At 43.0% G+C, this 21,532-nt stretch overlaps 1 protein-coding gene across 1 annotated transcript in view; it reads left to right on the top strand.

Moving 5' to 3' along the window:
- The first annotated feature begins 8,926 nt into the window (after positions 1–8,926).
- The window catches only part of STK39 (serine/threonine kinase 39), a 312,573-nt gene continuing 299,967 nt past the window's right edge, over positions 8,927–21,532 (top strand). The window contains exon 1 of the mRNA XM_086718821.1: positions 8,927–9,341. Coding sequence (XP_086574947.1) covers positions 9,137–9,341 — 205 coding nt within the window. The 5' untranslated portion in view covers positions 8,927–9,136. The remainder of the gene's footprint in view (positions 9,342–21,532) is intronic.

Genomic DNA, 21,532 nt, shown 5'->3' with positions numbered 1-21,532 from the left:
CTATTTCAACAGTTCTTATTTCAAAAACACTTAGTCCTTTTAAATTGGTGTTTTGCTTTGATTATTTGTTGTCACGTCTAATTCAGGAAAACCATCAGTGACCTTTGAGCCTTTTCAAGTTGTCACCTTGCTGGAAACCCCCCAGCTCTGGTGCTTTTCTAGTTATTGTGGCTTTCCTGTGTCACAGTGGTGTTCTCTGGGTGATCACAGTTATTTGCAACTTGGACTGCACATTAGAATCACCTAGATGCCCAATTTCTACCTGTGGGCTATGTGGTTTAGTAGAGTATAGGTGACACTCAGGACTGAAGAGTTTGTTTTTTTTTTGAAGTTTATTTACTTATTTTGGGGGGGGGGGAGCAGAAAGAGAGAGGGAGAGAGAAAATCCCAAGCAGGCTCCATACTGTCAACGCAGAGTCTGACAGTGAGATCATGACTGGAGCAAAAACCAAGACTCATTGGATGCTTAACCAGCTGAGCCACCCAGGTACCCCCAGGCCTGAAGACTTTTAACAAGCTGCACGGGTGATTCTGATGCCCAACCAGACTGAAAACCACCTGGATAATCTGTACTTTATGCCCTGGCCTAACCTGAACATGGGCTCAGTTCTCTGAAACATGGCATAAAAGGGTACTCTCCTGGTCTGATGTGGACTACAAGTGGTTGACCTGCACAGTATTATTGTTTCATAACTGTGAACTATTTCAAACGTACAGTAGAGATACTAGTGTAATAAAAACTCATGGACCTTCCATCCAGTCTAAAAAATCTTATCATTTTGCTCTATTGCAGTTTTTTATTGAAGAGATAAAACATTACAGATGCCATAGAAGCCCTTTGTGTGCCTTTCCCCCGACTACTCTGTCCAGAGGTAATGACTACCCTGAGTTTGGAGTTTATTATTCTGATCCATCTTTCACTGAATGTGTACTTATTCAAAGACTCTGTTTAGTGTTTTCTTGTTTTTAAACATTATGTATATGGTATCAGATTCTGTGCAGCGTTTTCTAAAATTGGGCCAATATTTAAAAACTGAAAAATTTCACATGAAATCAGATTTGTTGGCTTCTCTTGAAACAACCGGAAGATCTGGCAACATGGGGCTAGCTTTCTGGCGTGACAGCATGCCGTGCTGGGCCAGCGCTGTTTCGGCGTGACATGGTCCCACTGCTCACACTGTGTAGACATATGTGCTTGCACCTGGACTGTGTCTCCTTTGATGTAGTTCTGGCCCCTGATACTGAACTTCCTTCCATCATCATTCTTTTCTTTCCTCAAGCCTGTCCTTTTCTCCTAACTGCTGAATTTCAAAGGCATCTACCTCTTCAAGTATCTCTAGCCACCTCTAACATCCACTTGTCCTTCTGCTCTCTCCTCTCTTTAGTCGGATCTTCGTTTTCGTTTTCTTGCCGTTTCCTGCCATTTTTCTTAGGATCCTTGAGTTTAGCACTAAAAGGGCATGGTTTGGCTTTGTTGTTGTTGTTTAGACTTTGTCAGTCAAGAACAGAAGAAGTCATTTATTTTAATCAGCAAACTGACCCATCATATTACATCTCTATGATCTCTAGCTGTTCACATGTTTTGGTAACTTTAGTGGGTAGCTAGGGCCCTGGAAGATTGGACATTGGATTAAGTGGGATTTTATGGGTTATACAATTCTTAAAAAAATTTTTTTTTAAGTTTATTTATTTAGCAGTGCCTGGTTGGCTCTGTTGGTTAAGCATCTGACTTCAGCTCAGGTCATGATCTCATGGTTCGTGGGTTCAAGCCCTATGTCAGACTCTGTGCTGAAGTACAGAGCCTGGAGCCCACTTTGGATTCTTTGTCTTCTTCTCTCTCTGCCCCTCCCCAACTTGTGCTCTGTCTCTCTCTCAAAAATGAAGAAACATTAAAAAAAAATTTTTAAGTTTATTTATTTTGAGAGAGTGCATGCACATGCCCAAGCAAGTTGGGGAGGGCAGAGAGGGTGGAGAGAGAGAGAGAGTGAGAGAGAGAGAGAGAGAGAGAGAGAGAGAGAGAGAGAGAGAATCCCAGGCAGGCTCCGCACTGTCAGTGCAGAGTCCAATATGGGGTTCGAACTCATAAACCGTGAGATGACAACCTGAGCTGAAGTCAAATGCTTAACCAGATTGAGCCACCCAGGAGCCCTGTGGGTTCTACAATTTTTAAGGGAGTAAGTAGTTTTGTCTTTTATTTTCCTACAGTGTTTGGCAAAGTGCCATGCAAATTATAGTCCCTAGAAATGTATTTACTGAATGAAAGAATATTAATAAGTTAAATTACAAGTATTTTATTACATACCCCTCCTTACAAGCCAGGGCAGCCCCTGGCCCTCCCTTGTCTCAGACTGCATGTAACCCAAGATATTGCTCCCGATAAAGATCTGAGCCTGGCAGGGAGGCCAGAGAGGCAGAAATGGAAGAATGTTCAGGGTTTGTGGATAGTTTTGGTGGGAGGATTTTTTAATAAGAAGAGAGAGGCATTGAGAATATCTTTGGTGTTTGGGAAAATCTGAAGGTGAGAGGGATGAACAAAATATTTTCAGAAAATACTGTTTTCTGTAACGAATGGGATTCCTATTTGATATTCTTCAACAGAGTCAGCACTACAGAATCAAATTGCTTTTAATTACATTTTAATGTCATTCTGCCTCGGACAGGACTATCAGGTTTTAGGAAGATTGCATCATAAAAGAAATATGTATGCAGCACAGATTTACCATAATGCCTTTGGATGCTTTAGAAAAGGACAAACCTTACTAAATATGGAGATCTCCCCCTGTGGTACAGAGATTAGGGCTTCTGGTAAGACCTTTCTCTATTAGGACCGGAAACCTTTGTATCATGGCAGAAACCTCTGAGATTAATGAAGAGGCATTCACTGTCACCAGAGCAATTTTGTCTGTAATATAAAATGCAATAGAAAGTCAATTTCAAGAGCTGGTTGGGAAATAATGAAAACACATGTAAGTTCTAATTCATGTAAGTTTAATTTCTTAATCACATATGATGAATTTAAAAAGCAGTGTCTTTACAATAATTCAACTTAAAATAGACTTAAGCCTCTCTTTCCACTTATGGCATGGAAATAAGCAGTAATGACACCTTAACACTAAATTGTGTTAAACCTAATAAAATAGAATCACACCAGTTCTGGACTTCAGATGATAGATAGCATCAGCTGGGTCAGTGGAAAGAGCATGACACCTCTATCAGTATGCTAAGTGGGAAAGGTCTTCAAAGTTGGAAAGGTTCATATATTCTTGAATGCATTTTTCAGATGGACATTTGATATCTCTGCCAAGAATCCATTCAGATATTTACTCCGCAGAATTTGTTGAAAGTAATATTAAAAACAAGGTGTAGAGTCCAGGGTTTGGGTAGTGTGGTGGCTCCAGAGTGGCTAATTTCCATTAGTGCTCTTTGCTAAAGTGGGTCCAAATAAAATGCAGTTGGCTGAAGAACAGATCCTGTAATCCTGCTATATCGGCTCCTCAGGGCTGCTTTAACAAAGTACCACAAACTGAGTGGCTTAAAATAACAGAAGTGTATTCTCTCACAGTCTGAAGTCTAGAAGTCCAAAATCAAGGTATTGGCAGGGTTGATTCCTACTGGAGGCTCTAAGGGAGAATCTGTTCCATGCACCTCTCTTAGCTTCTGGTTGCTGCTGATAATCTTTGGCATTCTTTAGTTTATAGACCTGTTACTCCAATCTTTGCCTCCTTGGTTACATGGCATTCTTCCTGTGTGTATCTGTATCTCTGGGTCCAAATTTTCTCTTCTTATGAGGGTACCAGTCATTAGGGCCCAACCTAATCCAATCCAGAATGACCTAATTTAATTAGATTACATTTGCCAACACCCTATTTGCAAATAGGGTCATATGCACAAGTATTGGGGTTTAGGAATTCAATATATCTTTTTGGGGGATATAATTCAACTTGTAATATGTACCTTCCCCTGACACCATCACCCTTGAATCCCTCCCAGTCCAAAATTTTGGAGCCATTAGTGTGTGCAGTGGGTCAGATGTGTTGCACATACCAGCTCATTTCATCCTTCCAGCAACCCAATCATCCTGGGGTGATTGTCCCTATTTAAAAAAAAAAAATAGGCTCAGAGAGTTTAAGCTGCCAGCTAGTAAATGCAGAGTAAATATTTAAATTCAGCTATTACTGACTTAAACCTATTCCTTTTCTACTATGCTTTGCCATCATCCTAACTCAAAAACATTGGATCCTTGTCTCTGGAAGCAATCATTATTTTTTTTTTTATTTTTAAAAATGTTTATTTATTTTTGAGAGAGAGAGAGAGACAGAGTGTGAGCTGGGGAGGGGCAGAGAAAGAGGAAGAGAGGGAGACACAGAATCCAAAACAGGATCCAGGCTCTGAACTGTCAACATAGAGCCTGATGTGGGGCTTGAGCTTTCAAACCATGAGAGCATGACCTGAGCCGAAGTCAGATACTTAACCAACTGAGCCACCCAGGCACCCCTGGAAGGAATCATTTAAATTAAAATCCAGCTCTTCCACAATTTTCCCCTCCAACACAGTTACAAAAAGAGTAAGTATGAAAGAGTTGGAGATGAAAGATACGGTGATGGGGGCGCCTGGGTGGCGCAGTCGGTTAAGCGTCCGACTTCAGCCAGGTCACGATCTCGCGGTCCGTGAGTTTGAGCCCCGCGTCGGGCTCTGGGCTGATGGCTTGGAGCCTGGAGCCTGTTTCCGATTCTGTGTCTCCCTCTCTCTCTGCCCCTCCCCCGTTCATGCTCTGTCTCTCTCTGTCCCAAAAATAAATAAACCTTGAAAAAAAAAATTTAAAAAAAAAAAAAAAAAAAAAAGAAAGATACGGTGATAGATTTTCTTCATACCCAAGAACATCTGGCTTTTTCCCACCATGCAATGGCAGTGACTTTGCAGTAGATTACAGGTTACCCATGAGAGAAAGACCATCTGTCAATCAAAACAGCCTCCCATTCCTTCAGTAGATGTATTTTTTTAAAGACCTTTTATATATTGTACTTGTGTACATCTACTTTTTTAATGCATTGGGGCAATTTGATTTTTAAAGGAACCTCATTTGTCATCAAATAATTCTTAAATCTACCTCCTCATCATTATCTTTAATATCATGAGCTTTATTCGCATGCATATTTGTCTAACTTGACTATAGCAGTGGCTTTCAAATAGGTCTCTCCGCCTTCAGTTTCCTCCCATGTAATCCACCCTTGACATAGCTGACTCATTCTGATGTTTAAAAGCATGTTTTTATACATTTAAAAAGTGTTATATTCATTCAACAAATATGTACTGAGTACATTCTGTGCTAGATATTATTCCAGGCACCGGGAAACAGCAGTGAACCAAAGGAACAAAAATTCTTGCCGTCAGAGAGCTTATATTCTGTACAGTTCATGATTGCCATTATTACATATCTTTCTCCTATATATTTTTTTGTTACAAATCATGGCAGATAATAATAATGATGTTGGTGACATCAATGAGGGTTTTCATTTTATTGAACATTTACTATGTGTCAGCCATTTTGCTGAGCTGCTTACCTACAGATTATGTTGTAACAACCCACGAGGAAGTTATTATGATGCTGATTTTGTGAATGAGGAAATTGAGACTTAGTTTAATAAATCCAAAGTCAGAAATAAAAAAAACATGTTGGGGGCAAGATTTGATTCTGGCACTTTCTTTCTTCAAGGCTGTGGCCACTACACTACACATCTTCTCTTAGATGTTCAAAGGACTGCAGAGGAGGAAAAAACTTCCTCTAACTTCCTAGGAACTTCTTTAGTAACTGGAAGCCTGAGAATTGAACTGACAAAAGACAGATTAGCATGAGTAAAAAATAAAGTTTGTTTGCATATGTGCAATGATCATACATGTGTGAGTACTACATGATGAATAACCCGAAGGGATGAGTAGAACCGGGGGGCTTATATACCATTTTAACAAAGGGTGATAAATTGTGGAGAAGTGGTTTGACAAGGGAAAAAGGGGTTTGGCCTCTAGCAAGGGTAAATCATGGGAAGGTGACTGGGAAATACATAAGGTAAACTGATGATAGATACAGATTGTTCATGCAGACTCATTTCAGGGCCATCTCGGTGATAAGAGTCATTCTCTTCTTCCTGGTATGGGAGAGGGGGCACCTTTACAAATGGAAATTTCCTTTATGAATGGAAATTCCATTTACAAAAGGGAAATTTATGCCCTGCTTTTAGGCAGATAGGGGAGAGCAGAGAGCTCTTCCTGTGTCTGTTGTTTCTTTATTGCCTTCAGCTTAAAATAGTCCTTATGCCAAAGTGGCATTATTTTAGGGTAGCAGATTCTGATCCCTTTCAGGATATATGAATAAATAACTGAACCCCTATATAAGCTCTTTGTAAGGCAAATAACTACTACAATAATCTGTTTATAAGATGAAAATTTTATATATTCGGTTCATCTAAGGCAGCAGTTTGCTCTTCAGAGGACATTTGGAGGGATTTTTCACAGTTATGACTGAGAGTGGGGGGTGTTACTGGCATCTAGTGATAGAGGCCAGGAGAACAGATCTCTACAACACAGAGAATTATCTGGCACAAAATATCGTAAGTGCTGAACTTGAGAAACTCTGACTTATAATGAGGCAGTTGTAAATGCTCAGTAACATTTAAACTCTTATTTTTTCTATGTTTTAAAGTCTCTGACTGAATGTATTCTTTATGTACTGAAGTAAACCTTGTTTATATTTTAAAGGCTTCCTCCCCTGCCATCATTCAGTTTAAATTCAGTAATAGGCTTTCAGGGGGAAAAAATTGCCTATCAGTTGAGTGCAAGCAGGAGAGGGCCAGAGAGAGAGGGAGACAGAGGATCTGAAGCCGGCTCTGTGCTGAGAGCTGAGAGACTGGTGCGGGGCTCAAACCCACGAACTGGTGAGAGCATGACCTGAGCCCAAGTCAGATGCTTAATTAACCAACTGAGCCACCCAGGTGCTCCACAGTTGAGTACTTTTTAAATACACATATTTCTAAGTTTTATGTACCACTTTACTCAATTGTTTATGAAAATATTGACTTAAAATTCTAATATAATGCTTTTATAATTTAAAAATATAATTCATGTTCTTTTCTTCATATATAAAAATGATTCCAAAGGCCACTGGTAGTAAAGTCTTCTGTAAACTGATTTCCTCATGGTAGTGATGGGAATGCACTGAGACATCAGCTTTGTTAAGTCGTCATTCTGGTAGCCATTTGGAAAGTGGTGGTCTGGGTACAAATATCTGGTATGTGACTATGGAACAGTTGTTCTTTGCAGGAAACTAAGTGATCTGTGTTTGATTCAAATCTGTGCTATTGATCCTGACAGCATCATGTTTTCCTATTAAGTTCCAAGAACTTTCCTTGGCCTTCACAGTCTCACTTCATGATTTGAAATTCAAAATATAAATTCATATGACAAAAATGGAGGTCATAGTCATTTAATTATTTTTCTTTTCCCTTAAAAGCAGTCCTTAAAAGTTCTTTGGGGTTGGGTGCAGCCCTTGAAAAGGTGAGCAGATACAGAGATCTCCCCTGTTTCCTTTTCCTCATTACTTAAAACATCAGAGGCCTGGAATTTACTTGTTCATGAAGTTGTCTGTTTCTTGACAGGCATTAAAATCAATAGGCAGTTTTTGAACACCCATGCATAAAAGATGTACACTTTCTTAGTTCAGCATAAATTTCTGCTTATAGACCAGAGTACCATAGTTGCTATACCCCATCTGTTCCATAATACTGTAAGAGATTAAGCATCGCTCATTCTAGTTTATATCAGTGTTTGACATATAACATTCGTCCCAATGAGTTTTGGAGTTGCCTCTCAATTATCTTGAGAAGAAAAACTTGAGATTTTTTGTGTATAAACACAGAAAACAAAGTATTACAATCTTTCTTAGAGCTTTTTTTTTTTTTTTTTAAATAATGCTCATTATTCTTACTCATTTATTCAGTAGTTGTCATGAAAACTACACAATTTTGGCCAAATGACCAATATGACCACTGCTTCACTGCACCGTTTCTGCTTAAGACAAGAATGGTGTAATCTTGGTCATTACTACCAAGGGAACACAGGGAACATTCAGTGTGAAATACGACACCTATAATTAGGAAGACTCATGGTTAAACCATAGCAGTTTTAAAGATGAGGTAATTTTGACAGTGTTGGAAAAAAAGCAGCAATTAATCATGAGTTTTCAACGCAGTTTATTTAAGACACAGTATGCTCTGTAAAAGAAATGCCTGCTATCTGTTGTCCCTAGAGGGGTTAATGTGGCATGCTATTAAGAGTATAGAATTTGAAATAGTGTCCAAATCCCTAACGTTTTTAAAATTCTAACTTCACAGGCCCTTATAGCACCTCCCCGGGATCCGGGCGGCCGGTAGGTAACAAATGAAGAAAGTCTGGGAACAGCCAGCGACTTAAGGAATCATGTTTCACTAAGAAAAAAAATAGAAGGGCTGCGATTAGATTAGACAAGGTGGGAAAGGGATATTGGCAGGTAATGCGCAGGAAAGTTACAACTTGGGTTATTTTTTAACTGGCGCCCTACAAACGGCCCGCGTGTAGGTGTCTCTCTAGCTAACTTGTAAATGAACTTCAGGTTCTCGTTAGCAGAGGCGACTTCTGAATCTGAGAACCTGGCGGCGGTTCAACGACCCCGCCCTCGGGGTCCCCAGGGGGCATCTTCTGGAGAGCCTGATTGTCTGGAACGCGGGCCCCGAAAGCAAACACAAACCCGTCTTGCTGCCCTCCGGTGGAAACTTCCCCGGCCGCGAGCAGAGCGGGAGGGGGCGGCGGGGCGGCGGTTCCCCTCGCGGAGGCAGAGAACTGCGCGCACGAGGCTCGGGTCGCGCGGCGAGCGCGGCGGCCGCCGCCTCCTCCCCACCCCGCCTCTGCCGGCGCTGCCTCCTCCCTCCGCCCGGCTCGGCCTCCCTCGCTCCCTCCCCTCGTGGCTGGCTCCGGCGGCGGCGGCGGCGGCGCGGCGGACGGGGAGGGCGTGCGCCGGCCGAGAGGTGTCGGCGGTGAGGGAAGGGAAGTTTCAAGTGGAAGGTCGTCCGCCGGCCGGCGCGTCCTCCCGCTCTCCTCCGGCAGCATCATGGCGGAGCCGAGCGGCTCGCCCGTGCACGTCCAGCAGCCCCAGCAGACAGCCCCGGTGACAGCGGCGGCGGCGGCCCCCGCGGCCGCGACAGCGGCGGCGGCCCCGGCAGCGCCCGCGGCGCCGGCTCCGGCCCCAGCCCCGGCGGCACAGGCCGTCGGCTGGCCCATCTGCAGGGACGCGTACGAGCTGCAGGAGGTTATCGGTCAGTGCGGCGGGAGCGGCGGGGCCGGCCCAGGCCGGGCGCCGAGGCCGGGAGGGAGGCGCGGCCGGGGGCGGGAGGGGGTGCGGGATGCTGGGCTTGCCTGCATGCACGCCCGGGAGGCAGAGCTGCCGGCTTCGGGGCCTACCGGCTTCAACAGTATTTTTTTTTTTTTTTTTTTAATTTATTTGTTCGTTCTCTGAGCGCTGGTGCTGCAGGAGGCGGCGCGGCGGATGTGACTCGCACTGCAGACGAGCCGCATGCTGCAAACTTTTATCTCCCGATCGCCGGGGCGGCGGAACAGGGGACCGGCAAAGCCGCCGCATCACCCTCCTCCCGCGCGATGGGGCCGCAGCCCGTGGCGGGTGGCCACGCAGGCAGGCAGTCGCGGGTGAGGTGGGGTTGCGGGGGCGCCGCCCTGGGCTTCCAGCGCCCCCGCGCTGCGCCCGGGGGGCCGCGTCCTGGGGGACTCTGCGGGCGCAGCCGCGTCTCTGCTCTTCAAGCTCCGCGCCCTTGCCTCCTGTCAGCGGCCTCACGCCGTGGGTAAGGGGGCCAGGTAGGAGTCGCGGAGGCCCAGGTTCTTTCCCGAGGTTGGGGAGGATGCCGGCCTCCCTGGCAGCCGCTGCTCCGCGCCCGCCTTGCAGCCCGGCGCGCCCCGGTACCCGCCTCTCGGTACCCTGGCGCGCCGCCTGCCGCCCAGCCTGGCTGCCCGGGGAAAGCAGGCGCCCTGGCCTTCTGCCCTGCACCGGGCCGGTGCTTTCCTCTGGTTCAGGGCCGAGCTGCAAGAATGAAACCCGAGGCTTTCTGTGATCTGCTTCCTGCCATTCGGTGCCATCTAGTCGGCTCACAAGTATCACCTTATCTTACATTTTTAAAAGCCTGGCAAAGTCAACGGCAAGAAGCCGGCATTACTTTTCCTTAGGCCGAGCACGTGAAAGGCCAGGAGATTTGTGTTGACCCCTTCACTTAGAACGGTTCCTATCGGATCGTCCTTTTTGAGAGTCTTGTTAAACCTAGTTGGGGAAGCCTCCAGGCAAAGTACACCCTCAGCTTCTAACCTCACTGGGGCTGGGCTAGGACGTAGTTTTCCCATATCTTGATGTTTAAGTACTGTGATGAAAAAGGAATTTCGGATATTTTATGTTATGATTATTATTTGCTTTTCTTTTAAAAAATTCTCCACACCCCCTTTAAAAAATTAAAACAGAATTTCATTGGATGTTTAAATGAGCCTTTATCACCTGCCACTGTGTGAATGAAACAGCATAGACCGAGATACGCATATATTTCATATATATGAGAAAATGATGGGCCAAACAGTAACCTAGGATATAAAAACTTCAAATAATCTAAAAGAGACATCTCTATATAAAATTCTTTGAAAACCCAGGCTTTAAACAACTTTGGGCCAGAGATTCTCAAGGAATGTGTCTTTGTGTCATTGGCTGGATTAAATCACCTTAAGGGCTTTTCAAAGCCTATTCAGTGAAGAGTGCTTTAACCTGGCATATAAGCCCCTTCAGTATTTCAGTGTTACTGCCTGCCCTCAACAGGCTTGCCCCTTCCCTTATTCTTCTTGTACTGATTGTACCCTGAGTATGCTGCTGTCCTGTGACACATGGTTTTACATTCCTTATTGCCTGGGCACAGGCTTCTCTCATCCGAGTGCCCATCTTTGTAGTGAATCTCACACAGTTCCCGAGGCTAGAGAGAATTTTCTTTGAGAAGCCTTTTGCTTCTCCTGAGGCAAAGTACATTGACTGATCTCCTCTGCCTCTCCTTTTACATGCTTCATAGCAAGCATGTAACCCCCTATCTTTTAATTTGTGCCACAAAATTTAAGGGCTTACTGTGTCCCAAGCATTGTGCTAGATGTTCAGAAGCATACAAGTTAATGAAAATGGTTCCTGCCCTCAAGGACTTCGGTTCTAGAAGATGTGATGTGTGAGCACTGGGAGAGCACAAAGGAAGGGGGAGGGGAACACAGGAACACCAGAATTTACTTATCAATTTATTTGGTCATTTTGTTAATTATTAGAGTTAAAATGTGGGCTTTGCCTCTTGAAAACATAGTATTTTGAGTTGACTAGTTTTGTGAATTAATGAATAAAATCTTAAGTGAAGGGATTAAGTGCAGGGCTTCTCTCTGCTCACAGTAACAGCATTGTTAATTATGGTTGGTCAATTTACCTAAGGAATTTGAGAGCAAAAACACCTGCTTATTACTTCTACCCCTATTTTTGTACATTCAGACTGTAGGCATGCCTTTTCTCCATTTTAAATTTATCTCGTCTGTTTTCCAACTAAAAGGTGGTCTGTGTGGAGGCCATGTTATTGAAAAATCAGAGCACGGGAATAGGGTTTTGCAAGAGCTTAATGTTTATAGGGAATTATAAACCCATTTCCATTTAGTGTTTAATGCTAGTTGAGTGATTACAAGTGAACTTGTGGTTAAGCACTTTTGCTTAAACATTACATGCAGGAGAGTTAGTAGTTCAGACACTGAACTAGTTTCAACATGAATGCGGGTGGAGAGCCTTTGCCTCCCCTGTCCGTGTGGCAGGTGTCATATGATAGGGCTCCAGCAATGTGAGCTGTGACCAGCAGGAGGCTCATATGTCCCTGAGCAGAAAAGACCAAGGGAGGCACCGTGTTTTAACTTTACAGCGTGGCACAGAGCACTTTTTCTTCATTTCCTTCTGCGCAGAGATTGGGGCCTCAGGATTATGAGAGAATAGGTTTACAAAAGTCCAAACAGAGCAGGTTCATTTGTTTGACTCCTGTTTTAGAAGAATAAACACAGGATTTTGCAGGTCTAAAAATAAAGGTTTCTTGTGGCATTGCTGTTCTTTTGTTGTAAAAGATCAATAGACAATTTGTAATGCTCTTAGGGTTAATCTGGTTCAGAAGTTTATGCATGACCTGGAAATGATGTAAAGTCTGTTGGAGGGATTGAAAATGTTGTGAAGTTATTAGGTTCCTCCTTTTAGCCGTCGATACCCTTGTCATAGTAGATTTCAAATATTCGTCTCCTAAATAAGGAATGGCTCTTGGGAGGTTTTCTAGCCTCTTTATACCCTTCAGCCTCATTAACCTTTGTTCCTTACCTCTCCCCTTCATCCCACCCTAAGATTGTTTCTTTAGAACTATCAGGGTTAGCCAACGATAAGACAATTGAAAAATTCGTTTCTTTGTTGGTGATGTCAATGGTATTACCTTTGTTGAACAGAATGAACAGTGAATCGTGTAAATGTTGTCTTCGGCATCTGTTGTAGAATTGAACAACCTCAAGGAACTTTTCTGGCAAAGAGCTGTGGTCGCTGCAACACCAGTTTCTGTATTTGAGTCAGATAATGGCGTCAGGGGCTGTTTTCTTGGCTGATTTTCCTCAGAGAAACCCTAAACTGACTTATGCCTCAGAGTAAGTTTGATTTCCTTAGATTTTTTGCAGGATAAGCCTTTCTTTAGTTTTGTATTTGGTTTCTCAGGTTGCTTCATTTTGCCCTGAGTGGTCATTTAGAATGATCTAAAAGTGATACATTTAATTTTTGGTCTCAGTCAACAAAAGACTTTGGTTCCGAGAATCCTAGCTATAGTTTGATGGAGGGCTCCTCTGAATACTTTATTTCTCTCCTGTGACGCTTTGTTTAACCATTCAGATGCATCTCCCCAAACCCAGACAATAGGGCATACAGCCAGGTTTTCAAGCAGCCTTTCCTAAAATGAGACCTGCCAGCAGCAGCCCAGAGACCTTCTGCCTCACTCTGTGCTCTCAGAGTTTGTGCGGGTTCTGTGGTTTAGGGATTAGAACTGGTTTTATGGATACTCTAGAGGGATCTTGAGGACGTTGAGAGCTACATTGGGTCACAGTCGTTTTTCTAGGACCTCAGAGGGCCCAGGCACAGAGTGTGTATTTTGATCTTCCAGACCTTTAAACTGGGCTGCTTTGCTGCTAGTGTTAGTTTGCTAGTTTGGCCATTTTATTTTATTTCATCTTTTAAACTAAAAGAGCCCTCAGATGTATGGCCTAAGACAAGGCTTTGATTTTCATATCATTTCACCTATTTTTGTAAAGAGAAAAATATATATAGAAATACTCTTTTTGTACTTTTGTATTATTGTGGTAAAATATGCAAATACCACATAAGATTTACAATCTTAACCGTTTTCTAAGTGTATAATTCAGTGGCAGTAGTTACGTTCATAAGAGAAATGCTCTCTTATAGAATTCACCTGTGAAACCATCTTCACTTAAAGTTTGTGTTTCTTTTTGAAAGTTAATGTATTACTCATTCAGTTAATGTATTTGCTATATATTGTATTTACTATTTGGATTTTGTCTTTTACCTTGGTCGTTTGTATCTTTCATGAAATTTTTATCTTTTTCAAGTTTATCAGTATACCTTTCTGCATAATTTTCACTTACTCTCCCATTTAAATAACAGCTTCAGGGTGCCTGGGTGGCTTGGTCGGTTGAGCATCCAACTCTTGGTTTTGGCTCGGGTCATGATCTCACAGCTCATGGGATTGAGCCCCACATAGGGATCTGCACTGACAGTGTCGAGCCTGCTTGGGATTCTCTCCTCCTCTCTCTGCTTCTCCCCGACTCATGCGTGTGCTCATACTCTCTCTTCTCTCACAAATGAAAAAACATTAAAAAGATAAACAGCATTAATGAAGTATACTTCATGTACCATACAATTCATCCCTATATACTGAACGGTTCAAAGTGGATTTTGTTTTTTGTTTTTCTATATCCACAGAGCTTTTCAACAAGGATAACAGTTTAACAGTTTTAGAACACAGAAATGCTCTTTTAAATGTGCTGTCCAAAATGCTATGTGAGAAAATTCTCTAGGTAGAAAAGAAACTTTTGGTAGAATGACTACAGTACTTTATGCTTTTGATTTGTGACCAATAATATTATGAATTTTTCCCTGTCTCTGATAGTCTGTTATACACTACATTTTTGATGATGTTTGAGAATAAATTAAAACATTGCAGGCTCTGGAGTCAGATGGCCTGGTCTATTTCATATCCTGGCAATAGCAATCACTGGCCTTTTGACCTTGAGCAAATTACTTAGATGTGTCTGCACTCAGTTTCCTCACTTGTAACATGGAGATGATAAAAATAGGGTTGTGAGGATTGAGAGAATGTAAAGCACTTAGAAGAGTGCCTGGCACAGGGCATGCTCTCAATTAGTCTTAGTCATAACTACTAAAAGCGACATTTGCTAATCAGATTCAAATTATCAGGAGAGAACACAGCCCTGTCTCTGGTGAGATGTTGGAGTGGCTTGAAGCGTTTTCTCTGCTCGCTTTTCTAGCCAGGGCTGTGGGGGGGTTGTGGGGGGGAACAGGAGGGGGAGTTTGCCGGCTTCTGGCCTTCTGGTGTGTGGCTGGAAGGGGGCTTGCCGGGGGGGGGGGGGTCCCCAAAGCTCACGCATGGGGGGGTGGAGTGGCCTCCAGTCGCACCTCCCCTCTTCTGCAGGAGGAAGCTGAGGGACCTGTGGAGCTCCTGGTGGTTTGGAGAGCTCAGGGGTTTGGGTGCCAAATGGCCCTCTGACAAGTGGTGAGAGCATCCTGCGGGAAAGGTGGCTGGGAGGAACAGCCCATTATGACAGGGCTCTGAGAACAACCTGCTAAGACTGCACTTTTCTTCCACCTCTCAGTTGGCCCTGTGGAGGCTGCCATGCTGGCAGGAAATGCTGCTGACTAAAAGAAACATCGCCGTGTCCCAGTGCATGAGACGACAGGAGCGTTTGTGTTCAGATAAAGTCATCACTCTTGCTCCCCATCTCCTTTCTCCCCTCCCTGCTTTCCCCTCAGCTTAAAAATACTCTCAGGTCTTTCTTATCTTTAACAACAAATGAGAACAAAACAAAACACTCACTCGTCCTTCCTCTTCTAGCCACTACCTTATCTCCTTCCTTCCTTTCACAGCTAAGCTGTTTGAAAGGACCTCCCATTCACTTCTCAGCCCACTGTGCTCTTTGCCCTCCTGCTAAGAAACCAAAGTTGGCATCTCCACGATCACGGTGCCAACTCCTGGGGCCACAGCCCGGGGACGCTGCGGTTCCCTTTTCTCTTCTCCGCAGCATTTGGCACCGTCTGTCCTCTCTCCTCCTCCTTTCCTGCTCCAGGATCCACTTCACCCTATGTATGTCTGCGGCTGCAGCAGCCACCTGAGATGCTGAGGGTCTCCCTGTTCTGGGGGCTGGCGCGTCGGCTGCCCTTTGTATGTCTTTGTTTAGATGCTCTGGACAACGTGGCACTCACAGTTAAACTCATCGTCTCTCCTCCTTTGCCTCAATCCTGATGAGCTTCGTCGACATCCTCCATCTTCCTTAAGACCCTGGCGCGTGACGCAAGGACGCCGGTCATCCCACGCTGCCCCCCCCCCCCCCCCATCTTCTTTCATCTCCCGCATCTAATTGGTCATCAGTCCTGGGTACTCTGCATCCTTAGAATCTTCTTTGCTCTGTCTTTAACTCTTCCCTTGGCCATCACCGGTTTAGTTCAGGCCCTTATCGGTTCTTATTTGGGTTCTTGTAATAACTTCCTGACCAGCTTCCTTGTCTCCGTTCTTGCTTCCAGCTACGGGATGCACTCTTCCCAAAATGGTGGTGCTATGCCAACATTTTTGTCAGTTACCCTAGGCTTAAACACTTTTAGTGGCTTTTCTGTCATCTTTAAGGTTAACTATGGTTTTTAAGGCCTTTTGGGAATTGTCTCTTGCCTTTTGAGGACAGACCTTCCTTGTCATTTTCATTTGCAGACAGACTCCCAGCCAGTGGGAACCTTTTGCCGTTCTTGAAATGCTTCATGCTTTCCTAGCCTTGAGAGGCAAGTTTTCACTCTGTTTCAAACACCATTTCACACCCTACCGTTCAGTTTTCATGTATTTAACAGAGAACACTGTCTCTCCTTTTCATTTTTACCTTTATTGAAGTATAACATGCATGTGGAAAAGTGTACATACCATAAATGTATATAGCTTGATACATGTTCATTTGAACACACCCTGATCTGGCCTCCCTGTTAAGACCTGGAATAAATGATTTCTCTTCACACAGTCTCTGCCCTTAAGCCTCCTTTTCCTTTGCTCTGTTGGGTATTTTACCCCTGACAATCCTCACACTGCATGCAAGTTGGTCGCTTCTTTGCCCATTAGGGTGCTGGATGTTAACTCCTTTGTGAGGACAGCGTCTCTGGCCTCCATACTCCACATCTCGTATTAAGTATTTGATAAATGTTTTCTGGATTAAAGCCTGAACTCTGGGGACAAACACTCCTTACTTTCTTACATAAGGGGAACGTTGCCTGACTTCTAAAAATTTGCCTCCCCTGGATCCTCAAGATTTGATCTTGCCTGTGGTTGACGATGTTGCTTATTTAGTTACGTTAGGGCCAATCAGCTTAAAGGGCTCTGTAGAAATTAGCTCATTAATCCTCCCAGATGAAGAGTAAGCATTTGAGTGCTTCCGCTTGCCTGTACTGTGCAGGTAGGCAGGCGTGCAGCGGCCTGGCTCTCCTGAGGTCATTGGACTGCAGGATGGCCTCTCCAGGTTAAGGGCCTGCGGCCTCCTGCCCCGTGTGGCATCCTTTTACTTAGGCATTGTAGAGCGGGACAGGGAGTTCCCAGTACTGGTCTCCTCTTTTCTAGAACTTTCCTTTCTTGAGCATACCCATGACTTCTCTCTTCCTGTTTACGTATTTATATATAACCCAACCTTAAAGTTCTGCGGGGCCTCTTGCTGTGTAGAAATCAGGACTGTTGGGAGAAGATCAAGGATGTAAGTGAAACACAGGAACAGAACATCAGGGCAGGTGGTTTTCAAAGGTTGTTACGATGGCAGGGGTTGTATTTTTATAAATAATAAGGGACCCAGGGTAATAGGATTTGTGCGGATAGGACAGGATATGGCTAAGACGATAGACCATTTTTCTTTTTACGTCAGAATCAACCTAGTAGGTGTTATAATTCCTCTATGGTGTGTTTATTGGGAAAGCTTTTTTTTTTTTTCCTGTTTAAATAGAATTCTTCATGTAATCCTACAAAGTTTTACATTTTTCTCCGGGACAGTGTTTTTAAAATTACACCAAAGCAATTTCAAGATGGTGATTCCAGTCTTTTGAGCATTTCTTTTTGCAAATCTGCCATTCATTTGTCAGTGTTTCGATATGAGGGAAGAAATCATTGTGTTAATTAGAAAGGCATGTTAGACTTGGCTTAACAAGGAAGCTGAGGAGAAATAGCTGCTCTTTAGAGAATGGATTGGCTATGCTTTAGTTCTAGAATTGATTTGGATAAACACTTTGGAATCTGATGTGAGTAAATGCTGAAGTATTTCACATTTCTTTTCACTTGCCAGTTATTTGAGAATAAGCTATAGTTTCGTTTTGAGAAACTTCTTGGATATCGAAGAATTAGATAGACTTTTTTTTTTTTTTTCAACGTTTATTTATTTTTGGGACAGAGAGAGACAGAGCATGAACGGGGGAGGGGCAGAGAGAGAGAGGGAGACACAAAATCGGAAACAGGCTCCAGGCTCTGAGCCATCAGCCCAGAGCCTGACGCGGGGCTCGAACTCCCGGACTGCGAGATCGTGACCTGGCTGAAGTCGGACGCTTAACCGACTGCGCCACCCAGGCGCCCCTAAATAGACTTTTAAAACCAATTGTATGTGGGAAAACATCATTTTAAGATAGAATATTTTATTTTGAAACTTCTTCCAGGAAGTGATATTTAGTATAACTCTTAGAGGCCTAGGAGTGGGGCTGCTCATTCCATTCTTGCCTTAGATATAAGTACAGTTTGGTGACAATTTTAGGGTTTAGGTTTCCCACCATTAGTCACTGCTAGGGCTATTTACTGGAAGAAATAGTATGGTAAGTAAATATTGGTGACTTTCTGCCATGTGAATGGTAGATCTTCATTTGGGGAGTATTTTTTTTTTTTAAGTTTAGTTTTATTTATTTATTTTTTAAGTAAACTCTGCCCCCAACGTGGGGCTTGAACTCATGACCCTGAAGTCAAGAGTCACATGCTTTTCTTCCTGAGCCAGCCAGGAGTCTTCATTTGGGAAGTATTTTGGAAGCCAGTGATCTGTGATAATTCTGAGGTCTTAGAGGAATCTGTTCTCTTGTTTTGGACTGGTAGGATCAATTTTTACCGGGGTTTGTAACAAGGGGCATCCCAATTGCTTTCCTGTTTGCCTGTTTAGTTTGGGGATTGGAAAAAGATGGTATTTTCTGGATTGGTGCCTGTTGGCCTATTTTGTATTACTTACATTTTAATTTGAATTATCTGGTCTTTCTTCCCCTCCCTTCTCCTCCCTTCTTCTCCTTCCTAATTGACAACGTCACCATTCCCTTTGCTTAATTACGGAGTGACTCAAGAAAGCAGGGGGAGAGAGTGCTCAGGGGAAGGAATGATAGGTCACTGCTGGTTTTTTTGTAAGTCACCTCCTAAGTGAAGAATGGCTTAAGAATACAGAATCAGGAAATCTAATTTTGGAATAGACTGAAGAGAAAATCCATTCCTGCTCCTTTGTTTTATAGCTAAAGACTCTGGTGGCCTAAGTTCTTCAACTTTTTTTTTAAACTGTTGGCCCAAAAGGCCTTAGAATCTCAGGCTTGTGATTCTTGCCTCGTTCAGTATTTTTTTTCTACTTATATCACGTTGATTCATCATTAGTGAGAAGGAAGGTTAGACATATTATCAACTCAGCTTTATAACTACTATTTTAATAGAGTACATATCTATATATAACGTATTTACCACTAACTACCATAGTAAAAATCTTATTTCTTTAGAGGTGTTAAACTGATCTTTATATGTATTTCTTTATCAGGGTATTTTATTTAATGTGTAATAAGACATGGTGGTGTATAAACATGAAGTTGCTTCATTTTTTTATTTTTTATTTTGTTATTTTAGAGAGTGGGCAGGGGAAGAGAGAGAATCTTAAGCAGGTTCCATGCTCAGTGTGGATCCTGATGCGAGGCTCAATCTCACAGCCCTGGGTTCATGACCTGAGCCAAAATGAAGAGTCGGTCGCTCAACTGACTGAGCTACTCAGGTGCTCCAAAGTCATTTCATTTCAATTATCATCTTTTGCCTGCTCTGTTAAAATAGAGTTGTTGGGGCACCTAAGTGTCTCAGTCAATTAGACATCCGACTTCGGCTCAGGTCATATCTCATGGTTTGTGAGTTTGAGCCCCATGTTGGGCTCTCTGCTGTCAGCACAGAGCCCACTTTGGACCCTCTGTGTGCGTGCACACTCTCTCTCTCTCAAAAATAAATAAACAGTAAGAAAAAACAGACTGTATTGTAACCTTATCATTGAGGTGGAGTTGGGGCATGGATGGGTGTGTTGGAAAGTAGAAGTTTAAGGAGGAGTAGGGTGATGGGTGAAGAAAACATATGAAGTAGATGAACTTCAGGGCTGATCATTAGCTGGAGCAAAGTTTCTGCACTACAGTCAGGTCCCCTCTGCCAGGCTGTGCTTTGTCGTGGTCACAGCAGCAACAGCTTTCCTTCATTTCTTGGCATGTCCTTGGCTGTTGGGTATGACAGCCAGTAGCCACGTGTGGCTATTTCAATTTAAACGCATGGAAATTAAATAATTTTGGGGGGGGGATGAGGGATGAACAGGCAGAGCACAGATGTTTAGGGCAGGGAGACCGCTCCATGTGATAGCATAATGATGGATACATGTTATCCTTTTTCCCAAACCCATAGAATGTATAGAATCCAGAGTGAACTGTAGTGTAAACTGTGGACTCGGGGAGAAAACGATGTGCCAGTGTAGGTTCATCAGTTGTGACAAATGTACCACTTTGTTGGGGGATACTGATAATGGGGGAGGCTATGCATGTGGGGGGGCAGAGGGGAAATATATGGGAAATCTCTACATTCCTCTCACTTTTCCTGTAAACCTAAAACTGCTCTAAAAAATCTTTTAAAAAATACAGTTCCTCACTTAGTAACCACATTTGAAGTGCCCAGTAGCTAATTGTGGCCAGTGCAGCTGCAGAACCGGATTTTGTTTAACTTTAAATCTGTAATCCACACTATTGTATAAGGATATTGGATAGCTCAGATATAGACTGTTTCCATCACCCACCGCAAAATGTTTTATTGGGCCACACTGGATGATAATTTCTCTGAAATGTTCAGAAAATGACTAAATATTGTGATGGCTGTAAAAAGTGTGAGGCCACCTCCTGATAACATACTAAGGCATTGCCACTGACTCAGAGGTACACAAAGACAGGCAATGCTACACCCTATTAAAAAAAATCTTCTGTTTTCACTCTGTGCTCTATTTGAAAGCTAATTGATTCATATTTTCAGAACAGTTATTCTTTTTTTGTGGTGTGGTGAAATAGATACCCCTGTTGACGTAGGGAAGATGGTTTTGAAGTGTGAGTTTTTATCTTACCCACTTAACTCATTCAGGGATGTTCTTGTAATTGTAAACATAGATAGTCCTCCCAAATGAAATCCAGTATTTTCAGAAGTATCAAAATGTTATTTTTCCTTAAGAAATCACTTCAGAGTCTGGAGTTGGATGTGCTAGACAGTATCACTTCAGTTTATTTTATTTATGAAGAAAGAACTGACTAGGGTTTTTTTTTTTTTTTTAAATAAAATTACAGAGGAGTTGTGAACTTAACTCAGAAAAATAATACGTCTGTCAATTTTAGTCACTTAAATAGTGAGTTTGAATCATGGACCCTTCTTTTCTCTTGAGTTTAAAACAATTTGGTATTTCAGTCACTAAAAGATGGTTTAACCTAAGTTCTAGATTACAAAGAATAGAAAACATCTAGTGTTTAAGTCAGCACCTTAACAGAAATTCACACTCAGTAACCACTGTTTGGGTAGGATACCTGCTTTGTAAGGAAGGAGAGAGAATTAGTGACTGAGGGGTGAAAAAATCTGTGTAGGGAGATTAGGTTTAATTTTGGGCAATTCAGGAACAGTCTGTACTTTCTCATGTTTGATGTCCCTTGGGTAACTGAGTCCATAACAGAGTATTTTACTATGTAATCCTTTAAAATTTTTCCTTGTATGTGCCCTTTCAAATTTCTGGAGCCCTAACTCTAGTGCCTGACCTTCAACAAGGGTTGTTGTGGAAATAGTTTTAATATGGCACCTTTCCTGGGCACTTGGGAGGCTGA

This window comes from Puma concolor, chromosome C1, assembly GCF_028749965.1.
Source record: "Puma concolor isolate L17-30 chromosome C1, mPumCon1.1.hap2, whole genome shotgun sequence".
Taxonomy (NCBI): Eukaryota; Metazoa; Chordata; class Mammalia; order Carnivora; family Felidae; genus Puma; species Puma concolor.
Note: the sequence above shows the minus strand (reverse complement) of the source record. Positions and strands in the feature narration are given on the sequence as shown.